The sequence below is a fragment of the Gopherus flavomarginatus genome, chromosome 1 (assembly GCF_025201925.1).
Source record: "Gopherus flavomarginatus isolate rGopFla2 chromosome 1, rGopFla2.mat.asm, whole genome shotgun sequence".
Classification (NCBI taxonomy): Eukaryota; Metazoa; Chordata; order Testudines; family Testudinidae; genus Gopherus; species Gopherus flavomarginatus.
This window is the reverse complement of record NC_066617.1, coordinates 58,278,877-58,300,422: the sequence shown is the minus strand read 5'-3', so window position 1 is coordinate 58,300,422 and position 21,546 is coordinate 58,278,877. Positions and strand designations below refer to the sequence as shown.

Sequence of the window (21,546 nt, the reverse complement as noted above, 5' to 3'; positions counted from 1 at the left end):
AAGAGCCCCTTTCAGCTGTATGCCATTGCAGGGTTAAATTTGCATCCTCCAGCAGCCATTTGAACAGGGTTTTGCAGCCAAAAAACACCAGCAAGATAGTGCAAAGCTGCTGCATCCCACTGAAGGAGCCAGCCCGCAGTGTTCAACATAAGAGTTCCAAGAGTGAAAATCAGTAGAGGTCAGTACTATTATTATTTACTATTTTCTGGACACTTCTTGCAATGTGAAAATGGTCTTAAAAATGCAATTCTACAGGGTCATCTAGACTTTACTAACTGTTTCTCTTTGAACAATCATCTAACAGAGTGCATCAAGCCTGATCTAATATGACTCTAATATGACAGGCCCCCTTGAGAGGTTTCTCCTTCTCACAGCTCCAGACCACCTGTCAGTGCCATTGGCTCAGTGTAAACAGAGTATTGTACCTAAGGGCAGAGCCTGAGGGTGCACTCCACATTAATTAAAAATCCTCCTTGCTCTCTTTCTTTCATTTATTTTGAAAAAGAACCATAATAAACAGGTTCTATAAAACAGTCAATTGAAATATTACACTTACCAACAATAAAAGTATCACCAATGGGAAAGGATGTAAGGAAGAAAAAGAGGTGAGTTTATTATCAGATTATAGAACAAACAATACTAGTGGTGAGGCATCTAGTAAGAAGTAGAATCATCCTGTAATTTATTAAAGAGCTTCTAATTGTCTATCCTGACAATTATCATAGACCTCTCTATTGTGTGTGTCATTTATTGGCTGTATTAGTGTGTGGCTGTGTTTGTTTGATATTATATTTTATTTTGATTTAATTAAAGAAAAGGGAAAGTATAACAATATCCACTGGAGTCAGTGGTTACTGACACCTGCTATGTGGGGGGATGGGGAACACTTTCAAAGGGTACGTCTACAGCACGATATTAATTCAAACTTATTTTATTCGAATTTTCAGAAGCAATTTTATACATTCGGTGTTGTGTGTCCCCACTAAAGCGTGTGAATCTGGCAGTGCGTCCACAGTATTGAGGCTAGCATCGAATGTCAGAGTGGTGCACTGTGGTAGCTATCCCACAGTTCCCGCAGTCTTTGCCACTCATTGGAATTGTGGGTTAAGCTCCCAGTGCATGATGGGGCAAAAACATTCTCGCGTGTGTTTCTGCGTGTGTGCCATCACTCACTCCTCCCTCTGTGAAATCTACGGCAGACGCCATACTGCCAGCAGACGGTGCAGCACGGTGCACCGCCTGTGTCCTGGTACTATGAATCCACCTTGCATGTTCTCTCATCTTTCTATCTACTCTTTCATCTAACCATTTCCTGGCTTTTTTCAGCTCCATGAACAGAACTGCAGAGCTTCCGCCGCTTTTTCCATGTTGTCCGTCCTGGGCTCCCATGGAAGCTACAGAAGGCAACAATTCTCTGCTGTTTTTCAGACATCGTGAACAGAGCCGCACAGCTTCCGCTGCAAATTCTGCTCATGTTTCTGCCACAAACTCTGCTTTCCCGCTCTTGCAGCTCTAATGAGCTTCCCGACTCCATGAAAGCTACAGAAGACAACCATTTACCGCCTTTTATCGGCCATCTTGAACCGAACAGCTCATTTCACGCCTTTTTTCCAGGATTACCTGTGCAGGTGCCATAGCACGGCAAGCCTGGAGCCTGCTCAGATCTCTGCTGCAGTTTTGACCATTCTAAATACCTCACGCATTATCCAGCAGTATGTGCAGCACCTGCAAAACTGGGCGAGGAAGCAACGACAATGCAGTTACTATACTGATGAGGACATGGACACAGACGTTCCTAGAAGCATGGCATGTGATGATTGGGAGACCATGGTGGCATTGGGCCTGGTTCATGCCGTTGAACACCAATTCTGGGCCCGGGAAACAAGCACAGACTGGTGGCACTGCATAGTGTTGCAAGTCTGGGATGATTCTCAGGGCCTGCGAAACTTTTGCATGTGTAAGGGCCACTTTCATGGAACTTTGTGACTTGCTGTCCCCTGCCCTGAAGCACAAAGACACCAAAATGAGAGTCAGCCCTCAAGCTGAGATGTGAGTGGCCATAGCACTGCGGAAGCTTGCAACGCCCGACAGCTCGGTCAGTTGGGCATCACTTTGGAGTGGGCAAATCTACTGTGGGGGCTGCAGTGCTGCAAGTAGCCAACACAATCATTGTCAACATGACATGAGATCAGCTGCTCTCAAGGGTAGTGACTCTGGGAAATGTGCAGACCATTGTGGATGGCTTTAATGCGCTTGGGGTCCCTAACTGCAGCAGGGTGATAGCCAGAATGCATATCCCTATCTTGACCCTGGCACATCAGGGCGGCCAGTATATAAACTGCACGGGGTACTTTTCCATGGTGCTGCAAGCACTGGTTGATCACAAGTGACGCTTCACCGACATCAACGTAGGATGGCTGGGAAAGGCGCATGACGCTTGCATCTTCAGGAACTCTGCTCTGTTTGAACAGCTGCAGGAAGAGACTTACTTCCCAGACCAGAAAATTACTTTTGGATGTTGAAATGCCTATAGTTAATCTCAGGGACCCAGCCTACACCTTAGTGTCATGGCTCATGAAGCTGTACATAGGCACCCTGGACAGTAGTAAACAGCAGTTCAACTATAGGCTGAGCAAGTACAGAATGGTGGTAGAATGTGCTTTTGGACATGTGAAGGAGCGCTGGTTCAGTTTACTGCCTCAGTTAGATCTCAGCACAACCAATATTCTAATTGTAGTTGGTGCTTGTTGCGTGCTCCACAATCTCTGTGAGATTAAGGGGGAAACCTTTTATGGCTGGGTTGGAGGTTGAGGCAACTCGCCTGGTGGCCAATTTCACACAACCAGACAACAGGGTAATTAGAAGAGCGCAGCAGGGCGCGCTGCATATCAGAAAAGCTTTGAAAGCCAGTTTCATGACTGGCCAGGGTATGATGTGACAGTTGTGTTTTGTTTCTTTTGAAGTTACCCACCCATAGATAGAGATACATGTCTATCTATGAAAGGAAATAAAGTCTAAATTGTTTAAAAATTGTCTTTATTATTTGATGCACAACACATTGAGAAATCAGAAGGCAGACTGGGGTGGGGTTGGGTTAAGGGGGTGGAGGAGGAGTGAAGGACAAGTTGAGAAACCAAATCAAAGGTTTGCATATGCCAGCTTTATGCTGCTTGGGCGATCCTCAGGTTGAGTGTGTGGATCCCCATAGCCTCCCCCTCATGTTCTTAGGCATCTGGGTGAGGAAGCTATGGAACTTGGGGAGGAGGGAGGGCAGTTATACAGGGGCTGCAGCAAAAGACTGGTCTTGCTGCCTTTCCCACATTAGATCCACCATACAGCGGAGCATGTCAGTTTGCTCCCCCATGAGCTCGACCATAGCGTCCTGCCTGCTCTCATCATGTGCGTCTCTCCTCTGTTCGTGTTCCTGTAATGCTTTACAAGACTCCACAATTGTTTGCCTCCATGTATTCAGCTGGGCCTTATCAGTGCGAGAGGACTGCATGAGCTTGGCGAACATGTCTTCTTGAGTTCATTTTTTCTGCCTTCGAATCTGGACCAGCCTCTGGGACGGAGTGGATAGAGGCCACATTGAAACATTTGCGCCTGCAGGAAGAGAAAAGAGGGTAGGATGACCACAGCAGTCCTACAGGCATTTCAGGAAGCTGGACTGAAAGCCAACCCCACCAAATGTCAATTGACCAACAAGTGAACTACCTGGTACACACTGTGGGTGGGGAATAATTATGCCTTTTGGTGGGAAAGGTGAAGGCCTTGTCAGACTGCACTATCCCCTCTACAAAGAAACAGGTGTGCCTTTTCCTGGGGCTAGCACATTATAATAATGGTTCATCCCCAACTTTGCCATGATCACCCCCTCTTTAACATAACTGGTGAAAGATGCCTCACCAGGGAAGACCTACTGGACTGAAGCCTTTGGCAAAATCTTCCAGATAATAAAAGAATGACTGATCCAGGCAGGGCCTGCTCTACCATTTTTGCCACCCGAAGCAAAAAAAAAAAAAAAAAAAGCCACACCCCCACACTACAAAAGACCCCCAAACGTGCTTGGACTGCCACTGCCTGAACCACCAAGGCACAAAAAAAGTGTTGCCTGGACTGTGCTGCCCCAAGAATGGATGGAATGCTGCCCCAGGCGTGTGCTTGCCCTGCTGGTATCTGGAGCTGGCCCTGGATCCAGGAACCCATTTTGTTTCATTCTGACCTCCTGAAGTCTTTTATTTTGTAAATGAACATAACAGCCATATTGGGTCAGACCAGTGGTCCATCTAGCCCAGTATCCTGTCTTCTGACAGTGGCCAATCCCTCAGAAGCATCTGGCAATGAACAGGACAGGCAATCATTGAGTGATCCATCCTTTATCATCCACTCCTAGCTTCTGGCAAACAGATGCTAGGAACACTCAGCATGGGGTTGCATCCCTGACCACCTTGGCTAATAGGCATTGATGGACCTATCCTCTCAGGGCCGGTGCAAAGATGTTTCACACCCTAGGTGAAACTTCCACCTTGTGCCCCCCTCCCCCCCCCACGGCAGCTCCTTCCCCCTCTACCCTGGGGCACTTTTCTTGTGGCAGCTCCCCACCCCCCCAAGGCACCCCCCCATCCCAGCTCACCTCTGCTCACAAGCACCCCGATGCTACTTCACTTCTCCCGTCTCTCAGGCTTGCGGCACCTAAGCTGATTGGCGCTGCAAGCCTGGGAGGCAGGAGAAGTGAAGTAGCCATGGCATGCTCAGGGAGGAGGCGGGGCAGGGGTGAGCTGGGGCAGGGAGTTCCCTTGTTTGCCTTCCCCCCACCCCCCTTACTTGCAGCAGGTGGCCCTCCCTGCACTCCCCTGCCCAAGCTCCCTCTGCCTAAATGCTGGCGGCAACCGGAGCAGCCAAAGATCTGGCTACCACGATCGCTGCCAAAGTGGTGCCCCCCAAATCCTAGTGCCCTAGGCAACCGCTTAGGTCGCCTAAATGGTTGCACCAGCCCTGTATCCTCCATTAACTTACCTAGTTCTTTTTTGAGCCCTGTTATCGTTTTGGTCTTCATAACATCCCCTGGCAATGAGTTCCACAGGTTTAGTGTGTGCTGTGTGAAGACTTCCTTTTGTTTTAAACCTGCTGCCTATTAATTTCATTGGGTGACCCCTGGTTCTTGTGTTATATGAAGGAGTAACTAACACTTCCTTATTCACTTTCTCCACAAAGTCATCTCTTTTCCGAGATAAGAAGTCCCAGTCTTTTTAATCTCTCCTCATATGGAAGCTGTCACAGACCCTTTGGTTGCCCTTCTCTGTACCTTTTCAGAGTCTAATATATCTTTGAGATCGGTGAACAGAATTGCACACAGTATTCCATGGATTTATGTAGAGACATGATGATATTTTCTGTCTTATTATTATCTATTCCTTTCCTAATGGTTCCTAATGTTCTTTTGGTTTTTTTTTTTTGGCTACACCCTGAGCAGATGTTTTCAGAGAACTATCCAGGATGACATCAAGATCTCTTTCTTGAGTGGTAGCAGTTAATTTATACCCCATCATTTTGTAAGCATTATGTTTTCCAATGTGCAAAACTTTGCATTTACCAACATAGAATTTCATCTGTCATTTTATGGCCCAGTCACCCAGTTTTGCAAGATCCCTAACACTTCGCAGTCTGCTTTGTATTTAACTATCTCAATTTTGATCATCTGCAAATTTTGCTACCTATTTACCCCTTTTTCCAGATCATTTATGAATATGTTGAACAGCACTGGTCCCACTACAGACCCCTGGGGGATACCACTATTTACCTCTTTCCATTGCAAACACTGACCATTTATTCCTACCCCTTGTTTTCTGTCTTTTAAAAAGAGTTACCGATCCATGAGAGGACCTTCCTCCTTATCCCATGACTGTTTACTTGTCAAAGGCTTTCTGAAAGTCTAAGTGCACTATATCCTCTAGATTATCCTTGTCCATATGTTTCCTGACCCCCTCAAAAGACTTCCGATAGATTGGTGAGGCATGATTTCCCTTTACAAAAGCCATGCTGACTCTTCCCCCACAAATTGTTTTCATCTGTGTAGCAAAGTGAAGACTCACCAGCATGGCACCTCCTGCTGTTCATCTGGGAATTAGCTCTTTTCAACTCCAGAGCATCCTCTGCTGGCCAGTGGCTCACCTGCCTTAGGGCCTCCAATATCCCTTCCAGACCCCAATACCCCTTTACCTTGAGGTTCTGCCCCCAGCAGTACTCCCTTACTTTGGGTTTCCCCTCCCAGGGGAACCCCTAACCCTCTAAACCCACCTTTCCTCAATGGCTACTGAGGGTCATCATCTAGCCTGCACTCACTGGGGCAGACTGCAGTCTCTAAAGGCCACTCACCATTGGCGAGGGGTTAGGACCAGCTGCCTCTGCCTATTCCCAGGCTGTATCTCTACAGCCCCAGTACCTCTTCATAGGCCTTCATCAAGGTCCACAGGCAGGGGGTTTACCAGGGCTGCTCCTAGGCAACTAGCCCTTCTCTCTCCCAGGCTAGAGGAAAACTCCTCAGTGTCCGGCTCACAGCCCCTTTATAGGGCCAGCTGTGGCCTGATTGGGCTGGCCACACCTGTGGTCAGCTACTCCCTCAGCTGCTTTCACTCTTTTTTCCCAGCCACAGCCCTCTCCAGGCCTGCTTTCAACCCCTGTTCTGTGGAAGTGGGGCAGCTGCCCCACTATAGTCTGATAATTCTGTTCTTTAATATAGTTTCAACCAATTTGTCTTGTACTAAAGTTAGGCTTACTGGCCTCTAATTGCCAGGTTTGCCTCTGGAGCCTTTTAAAAAAAATGCTGTCACATTAGCTATCCTCCAGTCATCTGGTACAGAAGCTGATTTAAACAATAATTACATACCACACTTAATGGATGCATCCGATGTCAGCCTTGGAGCTGTACTGTCACAAGGAGTGGGGGAAGGGGAACCTCTTGTCTTCAACATCAGCAGGAAGTTGTTCTCCCAGGAAGTTGCCTCTTCAGAAATAGAGAAGGAGGCCCTAATGGTAAAAAGGTCTGTAGATGCCCTATTCTATTACCTATGGGGCCATCCATTCCAGCTGGTGACTGTCCCCTCTGATGGCTACAGTTCCTGAAGGACCATAACTCCAGAGTGAGGTGGTGGTTGTCTCTGCAACCATACCAATTCACAATGCTACATCAAGCTGGCATGAATTATAAAAATGCAAACTTCTGTTCACAAGACTGGTGGAGGCAGGAAGACTCAACACAAGTTCACTCGGTGACGCTGGAGCTAAGGAGGAGGGTGTGGGATGGGGTTTACAGACTACACACTAAACCAGAGCAAGGCATAAGGCAATACTGGGTTAGGGAGACCTCCACCCCTTACCATCTGCAGGGCATACTCCAGGTGGAGGGACAGTTTGAAAGGGCACTGGTAACCCAGAGGAAGGAGGAAAAAAGTTATAGGCTGCACTGGGAAGTGAGATTTAAAGCCTGGAGCTGTGGAATAGTGACTACAGCATTGATAAGGCCAGTCTGCAAGAAGTGATTCATATTCCTCCTCTTGTAGGAGTTGGAAACCTGTAAGAGGCCCCAAAGAATGGGATATTGTCCCCCTGGCAGACTAATCTGATACTGCTATGACTGTGACCATGCCCCAAATGGAAGAGCCGTGGTCCAGTAGCAAGTGACCCAGGGAAAAGTATAACTTGGGGTGGACCAACGAGTGATCTGGACCCTGCAATACCTTTAGAGCCCTTGATTTGGACCCGGTGGAGTGGGGGGCTTGGGTCCCTCTATACTGCTCCTACTCCCCTCGGCTGTGACAGAACCCCAAAGGGAGTAGAAAGGACAGGAGGGTCTCAGGCCCATTGTATATGATTTGGCGGTGCCCCCTCCAGAAAGAACAAGACTGACGAGAACTGTGGAGCTGCTGCCTGACCACTGGCCAGCTATAGCGATCTTTGGTGTTAAGGATGTCATTGGAAAAAAATCCTGTGCATGGACAAAGTGCTCCTAGGTGCTGCATTTTGCAGGGAAAAGGGGAATAAAGTTCACCTAAGAATCTAGAGATATTCCCTTGCAGTACATTTCTGTAATGTCCTATTGTGATGTTGCACCCCAAAAGGCTTTATGGAAATATGCCTATGAATGTATATATGACAATTGGAATATGTTTTATGCTACGTATCTCTGTAAAGGTCTACTGAATCTATTCATCCTATTTGTATGCAGGTACCATTTTTGTATTCCAAGTTATGAATATTGGCTGTGTACTGGTTTGATTTTCAGTAGCCTTAGGCATTTGGGCAGCTTCTTTAGAAAGGAATTTGCAAGTTAAGTGCCCAATCAAGAAACACTTAACGGACAACAGATCTTGGAAGGCTCCAATCCACATAAGAACTCTACTTGAGGTCATTCAAGGTAGTATGTGAACCATGGCTGCTACCTGTAAGTTCTGAGTCATGGATGGACATAGGCACAGCTGATTGCTTTGAGATATTGGTAGTGATTTTAAATGAGTTTTTGGTGTGGTGGCTGGAGAACAGACAAATTGGTTACTAGTTTGTTATTTTCTGTTTGCTTATTTTGGGTAAGGGAAGTAGGGACAGAAAAGTAAGAGTAAAGATCAGAAGAAGCTAGAACTGCACAGGTTGCAAATTGCCCAGAAATGCTGAACACTGGGCGCTGGGAAAGTCTCTGTTAACTGAGGGTATGTCCAGACTACCCGCCGTATCGGCGGGTAGCGATCGCTATATCGCATCTCATCTAGACGCGATATATCGATCCCCGAACGTGCTCCCATTGACTCCGGAACTCCAACGGAGTGAACAGAGTTGACACGAGGAGCCACGGACGTCGATCCCGTGCCATATGAGGACCCCAGATAAATCGATCTAAGATACTTCGACTTCAGCTAAGCTATTCACGTAGCTGAAGTTGCGTATCTTAGATCGATACCCTCCACTCCCAGTGTAGACCAGCCCTAAGAAGCCCCTAAGCTGAGCGCATCGCAGTTTCAGTGAACTGGAGAGGGGGTGTGGACCAGCGCAAGAAAGCAGGAAAATGACTACCAGTGAAGCAGCTACTAAACTAGAGCTGGCTAGACTGGAAGCAGAAGAGAAGGCAAAGGACCAAGCGTTTCAATTGAAACTCAAAGAAGCAAAGGTAACGGCACACAGAAGGGCTATGGAGGCAGAAACAGCCAGGGAGGAGGCTGCCCATAAAAGAGCCCTGGAGTTAAGAGAGAGAAAGAGAGAGAAATGCAGGCCCAGATTGAGGTCCAGAAGCATGAACTGGCTGTTACAGAGTTGAAGAGACAAAACCCTCCAGCTGCTGACTCCACTTCCCCAAAAATTCACAAATGGGAGCAACTATGTCCACAGTATGATGAATCCAGTGATATTGCTGAATGTTTCATCACCTTTGAGAGACTATGCACCCTCTATGCTATCCCTGAAGATCAAAAGATGACCACATTGATAGCAAAATTAACTGGCAGAGCTCTAGACATAGTCAATAAAATGCCTATTAATGATGCTTCAAATTATGGTAAATTTAAGGAACTGGTTTTGAAATAGTTTCACATTACACCTGAAGTTTTAAGAGGGGATCTGAATTGAGTAATATGGCTTATGTAAATGAAACGAAAAATGTGGTAGATAAGTGGGTGAGGGGGAAAGGCATTATAAGCTTTGAAGGAATGTGTAATTTGGTTACTCAGAAACAATTCCTAAGTATGTAATGTAAAACAGTATTTGTGGGACAAAAAGTTGAATGAAGTGGGTAAATTAGCTGGGTTGCAGACTCTAATGAGCAAGCACAAGCTGCAATTAAGCATAAACCACTGGCAGAGGGGTACAGGATTAGGGGAAAGCAAAATCACCATTTTATCCCTGGGAAAAAGGAGGCTGGGCCATCACCTCCCCATGCCCCTGTTACTCATCCCAAATCTCCTGTACAAGCAGAGGAGCCCAAGAGGTGCTATCATTGTAAGTCCACTGAGCACCTGAGGAATAATTGTCCTTGGCTAAGTGGGAACAGGCAACACATGAAGCTGCTGTGTCTCAGAGCCAGACTGCAGCCTCTTTCCACACAGGATTTGTAAAGGTTGCTTCTACCCAACCAAGCAGTGAGTATGTGCATGCTGTTAAACTTAATGGTAAATTACTCATTGGATTAAGAGATACAGGTACCAAAATTTCTGTGGTCAGGAGGGACCTGATCCAGGAGAAGGATTTGTTGCTAGGGAAAATGGCAGAATTAGAACTGGTGGGAGGTTACAAAGTCCTTGCATCTTTAGCTAAGGTACACATAAAAACTGGTCATTTGCAGGCTAAGCTGACTGTTCAACAGTGGCACACAATTTTGCACTGTTTCTACTAAGGAATGATTTCTTTGATGTGGCAGGAACTGTCCTAGGGTTTGTTAGCAGCGAGAAGGAATCCTGTGCTAAAACCCCAGGGGGGAGGTTGTGAGGTCACGTGGACTGCTGGGGGAATAGGAGAGTGTCTCTTAAACTTCTCTGTGGCAGTAAAGAATGCAGCTTTGGGGGCAATAGTTGTAACCAGTTCCTGTAGCCCTGTGGCTCAAGGCAAGTCCCAGAGGGAGGGGCTGGAGGAAGCCAGCTCCTGTCCCGTAATCAGCTGCCTGCTGGAGGGGAATGTTCCACCTTGTAGCAGGGAGGCCATCCCAGCTGCTGACCACCATGAAGTTGCAGGTCAGCAGGGGACAGGGCCTGCCCTGGGGTGCACAGACATGTGTTCCAAAGATGGAAGTTGGGGTGCTGATAACTGCTGTGGTGAGACTAGACCCCAAGGACTCTGTAGCTGGAAGCAAGCCCAACCTGAGGGAAGGGGGGGATTTTGCTGGCAAGTGAAGAATCTGTCATAGCTGGTAGCTGTGAGTCCATATCTGGACCAGGATCACCTTCCCTTTTGGGGGACACAGAAGTGTCTGACCCAGAGGGGAGTCCAGAGAGGGAAGTACAGATGAAAGGTGAGGGGGGGGGTCAGAGAGTCCACCCACCTTTTGTAGGGAGGATCTATCCCAGGAGGAGGGTGAAAAATCTCCTGTGGATCAGGGTTTAAGGGAAAACTGAGGGTCAGATATCCTGGAGGGGAGAGCCCCCACAGCTAATCTTTTGGGAACAGACAGTGGGGTGTCCAAAGGGGTCTTACCAATCCAAAGCACTCCACTGAAAGATGTTCCTGCTACACTGGTAAGAGATAAAACTGTCTCTTCAAGGCAGGAGGAAGAAAACTTTGCCTTAGGGAAACTTCACAAGTGTGTGAGGTCCAGCCCAGAGAAATTCCAGAGGGAGAGGCTGAGGGCAGGCATGGTTGCAGTATACATTTTCCTTGCCAAAGCCTCAAGCACATGCCTGAATTAAAAGCCTTCTCCAAAGAGGAAGAAGAATCTGCATCAGGGTACCTATCATGGTACACAAAGTAAGTGAAAAAGGTAATAGACACTAAACAAGCCAAATTGTGTGAACAGAGCCTGTCTGCCATAGATTTGTTGTTAATCTTGTGTCTTTTGCTACTTCATATATGTGTCAAGACAAAGGAGTTAATACTAGTGGTAAGCCCTTTAAAGATGTGGAACATATCTGATTTGTGGGGGAAAAAAACTGTTGTACATGCTAGAGATGGTGACAAGACAGTCCCACAAGCATGTTACCTTTCAGCTTATACCTGTAAACAGGCTGGAAGCTTGGCACAGCAGCAAAAGCATAACAGGCATATACTGCTGTGTAGAAGGGAAAACTGAGGCACACTGCCTCATGGCATTGGTGGCTAAATGCCAAGACGCCAACACCTTAACAAATATTGCTGTCTGCATTCTGTTAGCAATATTACACCCCAACCTGTTTTCAGGCACCTGGGGATAAGGAACCCCAAAACTTGCTAGAACACTTATGAATGATATCCTTTCCGTACTTTTAAACCATATGGAGCGTGACCAAGACAAACAGGGATTTTACATGTACTGCCTCCACCGTGGACAGTGTCCAAGTCTCTGGCAGTAAGTTCAGGAGAAGGGTGTGACATTGCACCCCATAAGGCTTTAGGGAAATGTGCTTATGAATGTATATATGACATAACTGGAATATGTTTTATGCTACATATGCCATGTAACATATCTCTGTAAAGGTTATGGTCTACTGAATCTATTCATCCTATTTGTATGCATATATCATTTTTGTATTTGAAGTTATGAATGTTGGCTGTGTACTGGTTTGATTTTTAGTAGCCTTAGTAAGGCATTGGGCAGCTTCTTTAGAAAGGAATTTGAGTTAAGTGCCCAATCAATAAACACCTTATGGTCAATGGATCCTGGAAGGCTCCAATCCACATAAGAAGTCTACTTGAGGACATTCAAGGTAGCATGTGAGCCATGGCTGCTACCTGTAAGTTCTGAGTCATGCATGGACATGTGATTTGCCCATGTGGTGCCAAAACTCCATCTTGTAGCTGGGATTCTACACAGGGGGAGGGAGGGGTGTCCACCCACAAGAGGGAGTCTATTTAAACCCCTTCATTTTGTCTTCAGCTGGTCCGAGAGAGAGAGACAGAGCGCCTCTCCACCCAAAAGGATACTTGAAAGAAACTGAGATAAAGGACAGTAACTGCAGGGGGTATGAATGATTGCTGGACTCAAACTAGAAGAAGGCTATTCTGTAAAAGAGGCTTGGAACATCTTTGAGGGTGAGATTTTATCTGTGTTCTGCTTCCTACTATATTAGGCATAGGCTTGCATGTTTTATTTTATTTTGCTTGGTAGTTCACTTTGTTCTGTCTGTTATCACTTGGAACCACTTCAATCCTACTTTTTGTATTTAATAAAATCACTTTTTACTTATCAATTAACCCAGAGTATGTATTAATACGTGGGGGAGGGGAGGAGAGGGAAGGACAAACAGCTGTGCATCTCTCTCTTTCTGTGTTATAGAGGGCAAACACTTTATACAGGGTACAATGGATTTATTTGTGGTTTGGACCCCATTAAAAGCTGGGCATCTGAGTGTTAAAAACAAAATCACTTAAGTCATTTTCAGTTAAGCCTGCAGCTTTTGGGAAATGCAGTTGAAACTTGGGTCTGGGTTAGCGCAGGAAGGCTAGCGGGTCTGGCTCAGAGCAGGAAGGGCACTAAACCCCCAATCTGGCAAAAAAGGCAGGCTCAGGGGTAGACTCGGCACATCAGTTGGCAGCCCCAATGGGGTTTCTGTAATCCAACCGTCACACTTATTACTGTCCCAAATTCAGGACTTACCTGAAGCTTGCTCTCTCTGAGCAAGTTTCTCCTTCTTTCTGCCTCCTAGGTTGAGGAATGCTGCTGAGCGCTACTGCCTGGAGCATGAATCCATCTTTCAAAAGTCACTCTGTCCTGTATCACAGACCAACAATATTTTAGATGTGGTTACATCAAGAGTAGGCACATGTCACTGGTGGTTTCCTGTGCTTCTATAAATGTACCAAGGTATGCAGAAAATAGTATTTCTTCTCTCTGTAATGTTACTCAAATAGGATGAAATTCACTTAACTGCTTAAAATAAGGCTTAAATAGGCAACAGGTTTAAAACAAATAAAAGGAAGTTCTTCTTCACTCAGCCAACTAGTGGAACTCCTGGCCTGAGGAGGTTGTGAAGGCTAGGACTATAACAGGGTTTGAAAGGGAACTGGATAAATTCATGGAGGTTAAGCCAGGATGGGTAAGGAATGGTGTCCCTAGCCTGTGTTTGTCAGAGGGTGGAGGTGGATGGCAGGAGAGAGATCACTTGATCATTACCTGTTAGATTCACTTCCTCTGGGGCACCTGGCATTGGCCACTGTCAGTAGACAGGATACTGAGCTAGATGGACCTTTGGTCTGACCCAGTATCGCTGTTCTTATGACTTAAGTGGTGAACAGGTCTTCTGCTAGCCCTCCGCATGTGGGTAAATTTAAAGTATCTTGAACAGGGTCAGAATGGTGGAATCTGAAAGATTAGTGGGCAGTTAGGAATGATAGTTGGGGATTAGCAGCTGTTGCTCTCCCTGCTGATCAGAAATGATACTCCCCAGGAAATTGTCCCTTAGAGGAAAGAGAAAAGCTGCTACTCTTAGGTTGCAACATAGTAAAAAAGCAGCTTATCCTAGTGTTTCATAGGCAGTGGTCTGAGTTTTATTTTGTTTCTTTTCATTTCTATGGGAAAATTCATAATGTCAGAGAAAAGGTCAAGAAAAAAGGGGTTATTTCAAAATAATTGCTCCCTGAAAGGGGGAAAAAAAGTTACATATACAGTAGAGACTGTTATAAATAAAAGTGCATCAGGAGACAGGTTCTACCGTCATTTCCAATCTAAAGATTTCTTCACAGTATCCAAGCGTCTAGCTGAATGCCCCAAGAAATGGGGAGACAACCTTTTAGTATAATATAGTTCGCTATTAGTAGGTCCGTCTCGATTTTCAGCCTACATTTTCCTTTTCTTTATTACACCCCACTATTCCTAGCTAAAAGTCTTTTTGGGCAACTTTCAGGCCAAAGAAGAACATTCTTAGTGTTTTGTTTAACGTTGTTAGAGCAAACCATATTAATCACATTTTATTTGTACTTAAGAATCTGTAAGAACAAATATTAATATTATTTGTATCCTTGTATCTAATGCTGGATAAGATCAATTATCTTATGAGTTTGTACCTGCATCTGTCACACTAGGACCAGTGTCTGGCATAGCAAGGTACTTAATGGAACTTCATGGAGTCTTCTGCTCTTCTGACCCTGGTTATAGGCAGAAGTGCCTGGGATACATTTTTTTTTCTTGGGTGAGGAGGTCTAATTATTGTGGTAAATGTTACTCTGTGATAATACAAAAGTTTTATCAAAGAGGGGAGGTCTTACAGCATGATCTAAAGTGGTTAGATTCTAGTTTAGGTTACTTTCTTCTGGAATTTTGTTCCACAGCCAGATCTCCTTAATGGAAAATGCCTTAACTCTGGCTCTCATAGTGTTTTGTCCTGAGCTTTGATCAGCATTGTTCCAGGGTAATGCAGCTAGTTAATAGATGGAAATGTAGTCTCTCATGTACTTAGGACCTAGAGTTGACAAGTTTGGTTGGACATATTCCTGGAGGTTTCATCCTTATCTTTAATTCCTGGAGACTCCAGAACAACCCTGGAGGATTGGCAACCCTATTAGGACCAGATCTATTAATGGCTGTGAAGTGCATGCCCAATGCCTTGAACTGGCACTGAAAATGGACCAAGAGCCAGTGTTGATGTGGCCTAACCTGTGGAGAAAGTGGGCTGTCTTATTCTGTACTACCTGCAACCTTAGTATTGTTCATATTTATATTCAGGGAATTATGATTATCCAGTCTGGGACTGATAAATGAGGCCAGGTCTCTGGCTCACAGGAAGAGGTGTAGTTTCAAGAGATGAAAGGTAGAGGTTTTCTGGATCAGTCCTGGCTTTGAGGATTGGGTGCAATCTTGCATTGTGTGTAATTTACATATCCTAGGTGCAATGACATTCATTTACATGTCATAAGAAAATGGTTCTGTCATGTATTTCAGCCCATGCATTGTGCATCTGTAATACATCAAAACACGCATGGCCTATATGAAATACATATGTCGGCGCTGGAGAAGGGATCTGTCTCTCAGCCGCCTGGCAGCTTGCTTGCCATGTGCTGTTAAGCAAGCTGTTACAGGCGCAGGAGACAGCACAATGGCCCGGGAGACCCCCACCCCGTCACTCTCTGCGCGGCGGGGACCCCCAACCCACACATGGGGGGGGGGGGGGTTTGCTGGCCCAGTACACGCACGAGTTCCCATCTCCTGCCACCTGCCTCCCGGGCGCTGGCCGTGAAAGGGCGACCCCGCCAGCCGGGGCTGTGTGGGGTGAGGGACCCGGGCTGCCCTAGTGGCCTCAGCTCTCCGCCCGCCTGCACTGGCCGCCGCCCGCTCACCGCAGCCGCGTCCCTCCGGCGCCGCCGGCAGATGCGAACCTGCCGCCTCGCGCTGCCTGGGGCTCGCAGGGCTGCGGGCGGCCGCTGGTTGGCGGCGGGGGGACACGTGAGGGAGGAGGGGGCGGCGGGCGGCAGCGGGAGCCGGAGTTTCCCCGACAGCTGGAGGTTGCGGCGGCGGCGGCTCCTCCTCCCCGCTCGAGCCAGGGCCCCCCGCGCTCCTCCTTATTTACAAACACACAAAGGGCCGCGCCGGGGTCGCGTCTGCAGCCGGCATGGGAGACAAGAAGAGCCCGACCAGGTAAGGGCGGCGCGGGGGCCTGGCGCCGGCAGCGCCCGCGCCCTGGATTAGCGGCGCCTCCTGGCCGGGCCCGACCTGCACCGGGAGCAGCGGCAGCGGCGGCGAGCCGGCTCAGCCGTGCAACGGCCATGGCGGCCGCGGGAGCCGGGCTGCAGCGGGGGCGGTCGGGCCGGGCTGAGAGTCGGGCCTGACCCACCGCCCTGCCTGTTTTGTCCCTCCCCTCGTTGTGTGTGTTGCAGGCCGAAGCGGCAGCCGAAACCCTCCTCGGACGAGGGCTACTGGGACTGCAGCGTGTGCACCTTCCGGAACAGCGCCGAGGCCTTCAAGTGCATGATGTGCGATGTGAGGAAGGGCACCTCCACCCGGTGAGTCTCCGGCCACCCCGGCCCGGCCGCCGGCGAGCCGCTCGCAGCAGCCCCGGCATGCCAGGGAGCCGCCTGCTGCAGCAGGAACTAGGTCAGATTTATTGGGGACTTTGTCGCCCGCGGGCTGCAGGGATAGGGACCAGAAATGCTGCAGCGTTTGATCCCAGAGTCATTTAACCCTTTGGCTCTGCCAGCTAAGAGGCATTTTCCTTTATGAAATTAACAGAATACGTGTCCAGACACTAGCTGATTCAGGTGTGAAATCATCTGGAAGGGAAAAAGAGGTGAGCTCCCTTCATTGATAGGAGCTCCCTGGGCTTGACTCACATCTTGTTGTGTTTTGATTAATGTGTAGTATCCAAGCAGGTTTCCTTTTGGATGTTGAACTAAAATAGTGTATACAATGTTGCATTTTGTATATAACGCCTATGGGGTTTATTCACCTAATTACGAAAATAATTCCACGCAGCATAATATGAGAATTAGTTTTATGCATTACAACTTGAAAATATCTGTACAAAGTACAATGTGTTAAACTTTCATTTTTTTAATTGGAAAAAAAGACAGGTTTGGGTCACATTTATGCTATTTTACGTCCTAAAGCATTTACCTGTATTAGTATTTTTTCTTTATGCAGTAGCCTAATTCTGTTTCTTCAAAAAACCTAAACAAAAATCCCTAAATTTTGTTTATTTTATCTCTAACATTGAAGAACTGTCCTGTTTATTTTCAACCCCACCTTAGAGATTCCATTTCTCTACAGAGGCGATTCCCCGCCTACTGATTTTACAAAAGAAATGTAAATTAGCCGAGTTTTATTATACAGAAAAATCAGTCTGAAAATCAGTGATTTCCTAGAACAACCTTTTTCTTTAGAATTCCTTCAGAAAGCATGCTGGGAATTATATGGATGCAACATGTCTGTATAGTTTTAATATTATAGGTTAGAACAGAAATAGTCAATTATTTTTTGTCAAGGTACTCATTTCTTAGTCCAGGTATGGTCAAGGTTCATACTCCAGAGGAAATAATAATAATAATAACCCCCCCAATAATGATAATAAGAAAATAAAAATATTGTGGTCTGTTCAAAAGTGTTTGGTAGTCCAGATTTGGCTCACGGTCCGCCTATTGATTATTCCTGGTTTAGAACATGCACTAGAGGATGGATAATTCTATAAAACCAACAAGAGTGCAGTTGTAGAATCCTTTGCACATTAGCATAAGAAAATACTTATTTAATGAGCTTTTATTACTACTATTATACCTTATCAGTTAATCTTGTTAGCAAAAGAAGTTTTTGGCCATAGAAATCGCAGTCTTATCAAGAGTTATAAGAACTTCAATGACTAGCCAACTACAGAAGCAGTTTCTCCTCCCTTGGTGTTCACACCTCAGCTGCTAGAAGAGGGCCTGATCCTCCCTGATTGAACTAACCTCATTATCTCTAGACTAAATATGCAGGCAGGAATCATACCTGCCTCTGGAAATGTCCACTACATGCGTCTGACGAAATAGGTATTCACCTAGGAAATCTTATGCTCCAATACATCTGTTAGTCTATATGGTGCCACAGGACTCTTTGTCGCTTTTTACAAATCCAGACTACCATGGCTACCCCTCTAATATTTGATTCCAGACATAAACCATAACAATATTGAATATGAATTTTTCAATGAATTTATGGTAAGTCAGTGTTAGAATGCACAACTGTGTAGAATTGAGTAAAATAATTTCAGGAATAGAGATGAGTCTGTCTGTCTCTTTTTCGGAAAACCATAATGAATTTTTAAGTGTTTTTTCAAAGCTAACTTTAAATTAATATGAGACTGGCTTTCTGCTTAAGTCACTTGGTCAGTTTTCAGATAATTTAATAAGATACATCTTTAGTAGAAGCAAGGTGGATGAGGTAATATCTTTTACTGGACCAACTTCTGTTAATGAAAGAGACAAGCTTCAAAGACCTGAACAAGAGCTCCGGCTAAAAGCAACAGCTTGTCTCTTTCACCAACCGAAGTTGGTCCTATAAAGATTACCTCACCCACCCTGTGTCTCTGCTATCCTGGGACCAGTATGGGTACAACAGCACTGCAGACATACGTCTTAATAGTCAGACAGCATCCATAAAAAGTTACAGTGCCAGAAGAGTGAAAGCAGAATTTCCCAAACAAGTTTAATACAAGTTAAGATGACAGCTTCTCCTAGACTTCATTAAGGACTCAAAGCCAGTTAAAATAGTGTTTTATTACACTAAAAAAATCATTTGGGAGAAAAGTATTAGAATCTACAGGTGGCATTGGGTAGAGGGGCAGCTGTGGGAAACCATTGCTTTATTCTACGGTATTTTAAAAAGAAAAAAACTCTAATTTTGTTTTTCCTCGTTCAGTGATGTTCTGATATGGAGCGTTTCAGTAGATGCACGGATTTTTGTTCCCCCACTTGAAAACCTAAACCAAACGTAACCCACTAGACATATGGATTTCTTGCCATGAGACTTAGTCATATTTTCAAAAACAACTTTCTAAGTTGTGTTTACAGCACAATATGTGCAGAGTCGTGGATTTACACATGCCAGTAATATGTACAGATAGTTGAGTCACATGTTCAGTTACATGTGTGCTCACAAAATAAGCCCTAATCCTGCATCTGGATTTGTGCTAGTGAATGCCTGTGCCTGTGAAGAACTTCATTAGGCTCATTAGAGTCCATGTATGGATCCAATTATAGGAGCCTTAGAGGCTAAAGCAGGGGTAGGCAACGTATGGCACATGTGCCAAAGACAGCACGCGAGCTGATTTTCAGTGGCATTCACACTGCCCGGGTCCTGGACACTGGTCCAGGGGGCTCTGCATTTTAATTTAACTTTAAATAGAGCTTCTTAAACATTTTAAAAATCTTATTTACTTTACATACAACAATAGTCTAGTTATATATTATAGACTTATAGAAAGAAACCTTCTAAAAACATTAAAATGTATTACTGGCACTTGAAACCTTAAATTAGAATGAATAAATGAAGACTCGGCACACCACTTCTGAAAGGTTGCTGACCCCTGGGCTAGAGTGAGGACCTTCTGAAAATGTGTTTCAGGTAGTGCATGCAAAAAAAAATGTTTGTAATCAGAGGGAAGACTAGTCACTCCCAATTAACACTTTTATTAGAGAGAGAGTGGATGAATTCTGTAGCCTCTGAAGAACATGAGAATGATTGAACTGGGTCAGACTAAAGGTCCACCCAGCCCAGTATTTTGTCTACCGACAGTGGCCAATGCCAGGTGCGCCAAAGGGAGTGAACCTAACAGGTAATGATCAAGTGATCTCTCTTCTGTCATCTGTCAGCACCCTCTGACAAACAGAGGCTAGGGACATCATTCCTTACCCATCCTGGCTAATAGCTGTTAATGGACTTAACCTCCATGAACTTATCCAGTTCCCTTTTAAACCCTGTTATAGTCCTAGCCTTCGCAACCTCTTCAGGCAAGGAGTTTCACAAGTTGACTGTGCACTGTGTGAAGAACTACTTCCTTTTATTTGTTTTAAACCTGCTGCCCATTAATTTCATTTGGTGGCCCCTAGTTCTTATGGGAACAATAACTTTTCCTTATTCACTTTCTCCGCATCACTCATGATTTTATGTACCTCTATCGTATCCCCCCTTAGTCTCCTCTTTTCCAAGCTAAAAAGTCCTAGCCTCTTTAACCTCTCCTCATATGAGACCCGTTCCAAACCCCTAATAATTTTAGTTGCCCTTCTCTGAACCTTTTCTAATGCCAGTATATCTTTTTTTGAGAGGAGGAGACCACATCTGTACGCAGTATTCAAGATATGGGCGTACCATAGATTTATATAAGGGCAATAAGATATTCTCTCTTATTCTCTATCCCCTTTTTAATGATCCCTAACATCCTGTTTGCTTGTTTGACTGCTGCTGCACACTGAGTGGACATCTTCAGACAGCTATCCACGATGACTCCACAATCTCTTTCCTGATTAGTTGTAGTTAAATTAGCCCCCATCATATTGTATGTATAGTTGGGGTTATTTTTCCCAATGTGCATTACTTTACACTTACTCACATTAAATTTCATTTGCCATTTTGTTGCCCAATCACTTAGTTTTGTGAGATCTTTTTGAAGTTCTTCACAGTCTGCTTTGGTCTTAACTATCTTGAGCAATTTAGTATCATCTGCCACCTCACTTTTTGCCCCTTTCTCCAGATCATTTATGAATAAGTTGAATAGGATTGGTCCTAGGACTGACCCTTGGGGAACACGGCTAGTTACTCCTCTCCATTCTGAAAATTTACCATTTATCCCTACCCTTTGTTCCTTGTCTTTTAACCAGTTCTCAATCCATGAAAAGATTTTCCCTCTTACCCGTGACAGCTTAATTTACATAAGAGCCCTTGGTGAGGGGACCTTGTCAAAGGCTTTCTGGAAATCTAAGTACACTATGTCCACTGAATCCTCCTTGTCCACGTTTGTTGACCCCTTCAAAGAACGCTAATAGATTTGTGAGACACGATTTCCCTTTACAGAAACCATTTTGACTTTTGCCCAACAATTTATGTTCTATGCATCTGACAATTTTATTCTCTGCTATTGTTTCAACTAATTTACTCGGTACTAATGTTAGACTTACTGGTCTGTAATTGCTCGGATCACCTCTAGAGTCCTTTTTAAATATTGGTGTTACATTAGCTGTCTTCCAGTCATTGGGTACAGAAGCTGATTTAAAGGACAGGTTACAAACCATAGTTAATAATTCCACAGTTTCACATTTGAGTTCTTTCAGAACTCTTCGGTGAATGCCATCTGGTCCCGGTGACTTGTTAATATTGAGTTTATCAATTAATTCCAAAACCTCCTCTAGTGACACTTCAATCTGTAACAATTCCTCAGATTTGTCACCTACAAAGGCGGGCTCAGATTTGGGAATTTCCCA

The 21,546-nt window shown here is 45.3% G+C and overlaps 1 protein-coding gene and 1 long non-coding RNA gene across 4 annotated transcripts in view; one reads left to right on the top strand and one right to left on the bottom strand.

Moving 5' to 3' along the window:
• Window positions 1-3,054: 3,054 nt before the first annotated feature.
• LOC127042909 (uncharacterized) lies at window positions 3,055-15,996 on the bottom strand. 2 transcript variants are annotated; one of them, XR_007772094.1, is made up of 4 exons: window positions 15,940-15,996; window positions 13,265-13,498; window positions 6,887-7,003; window positions 3,055-3,603 (listed from the first exon to the last, which is right to left on the bottom strand). It is a non-coding gene; the product is annotated as an uncharacterized LOC127042909 (long non-coding RNA). The 2 variants fall into 2 exon arrangements; XR_007772095.1 differs by having other exon boundaries at window positions 3,055-3,562.
• A 59-nt stretch (window positions 15,997-16,055) lies between these two features.
• Window positions 16,056-21,546, top strand: part of YAF2 (YY1 associated factor 2) — a 55,531-nt gene continuing 50,040 nt past the window's right edge. For both annotated transcript variants that reach the window (XR_007772059.1, XM_050936393.1), the window contains exons 1-2: window positions 16,056-16,237; window positions 16,477-16,602. Coding sequence is in view for 1 of the 2 variants with exons in the window: in XM_050936393.1 (XP_050792350.1) it covers window positions 16,212-16,237; window positions 16,477-16,602 (152 nt within the window). In the remaining variant the exon portion in view is untranslated. The remainder of the gene's footprint in view (window positions 16,238-16,476; window positions 16,603-21,546) is intronic.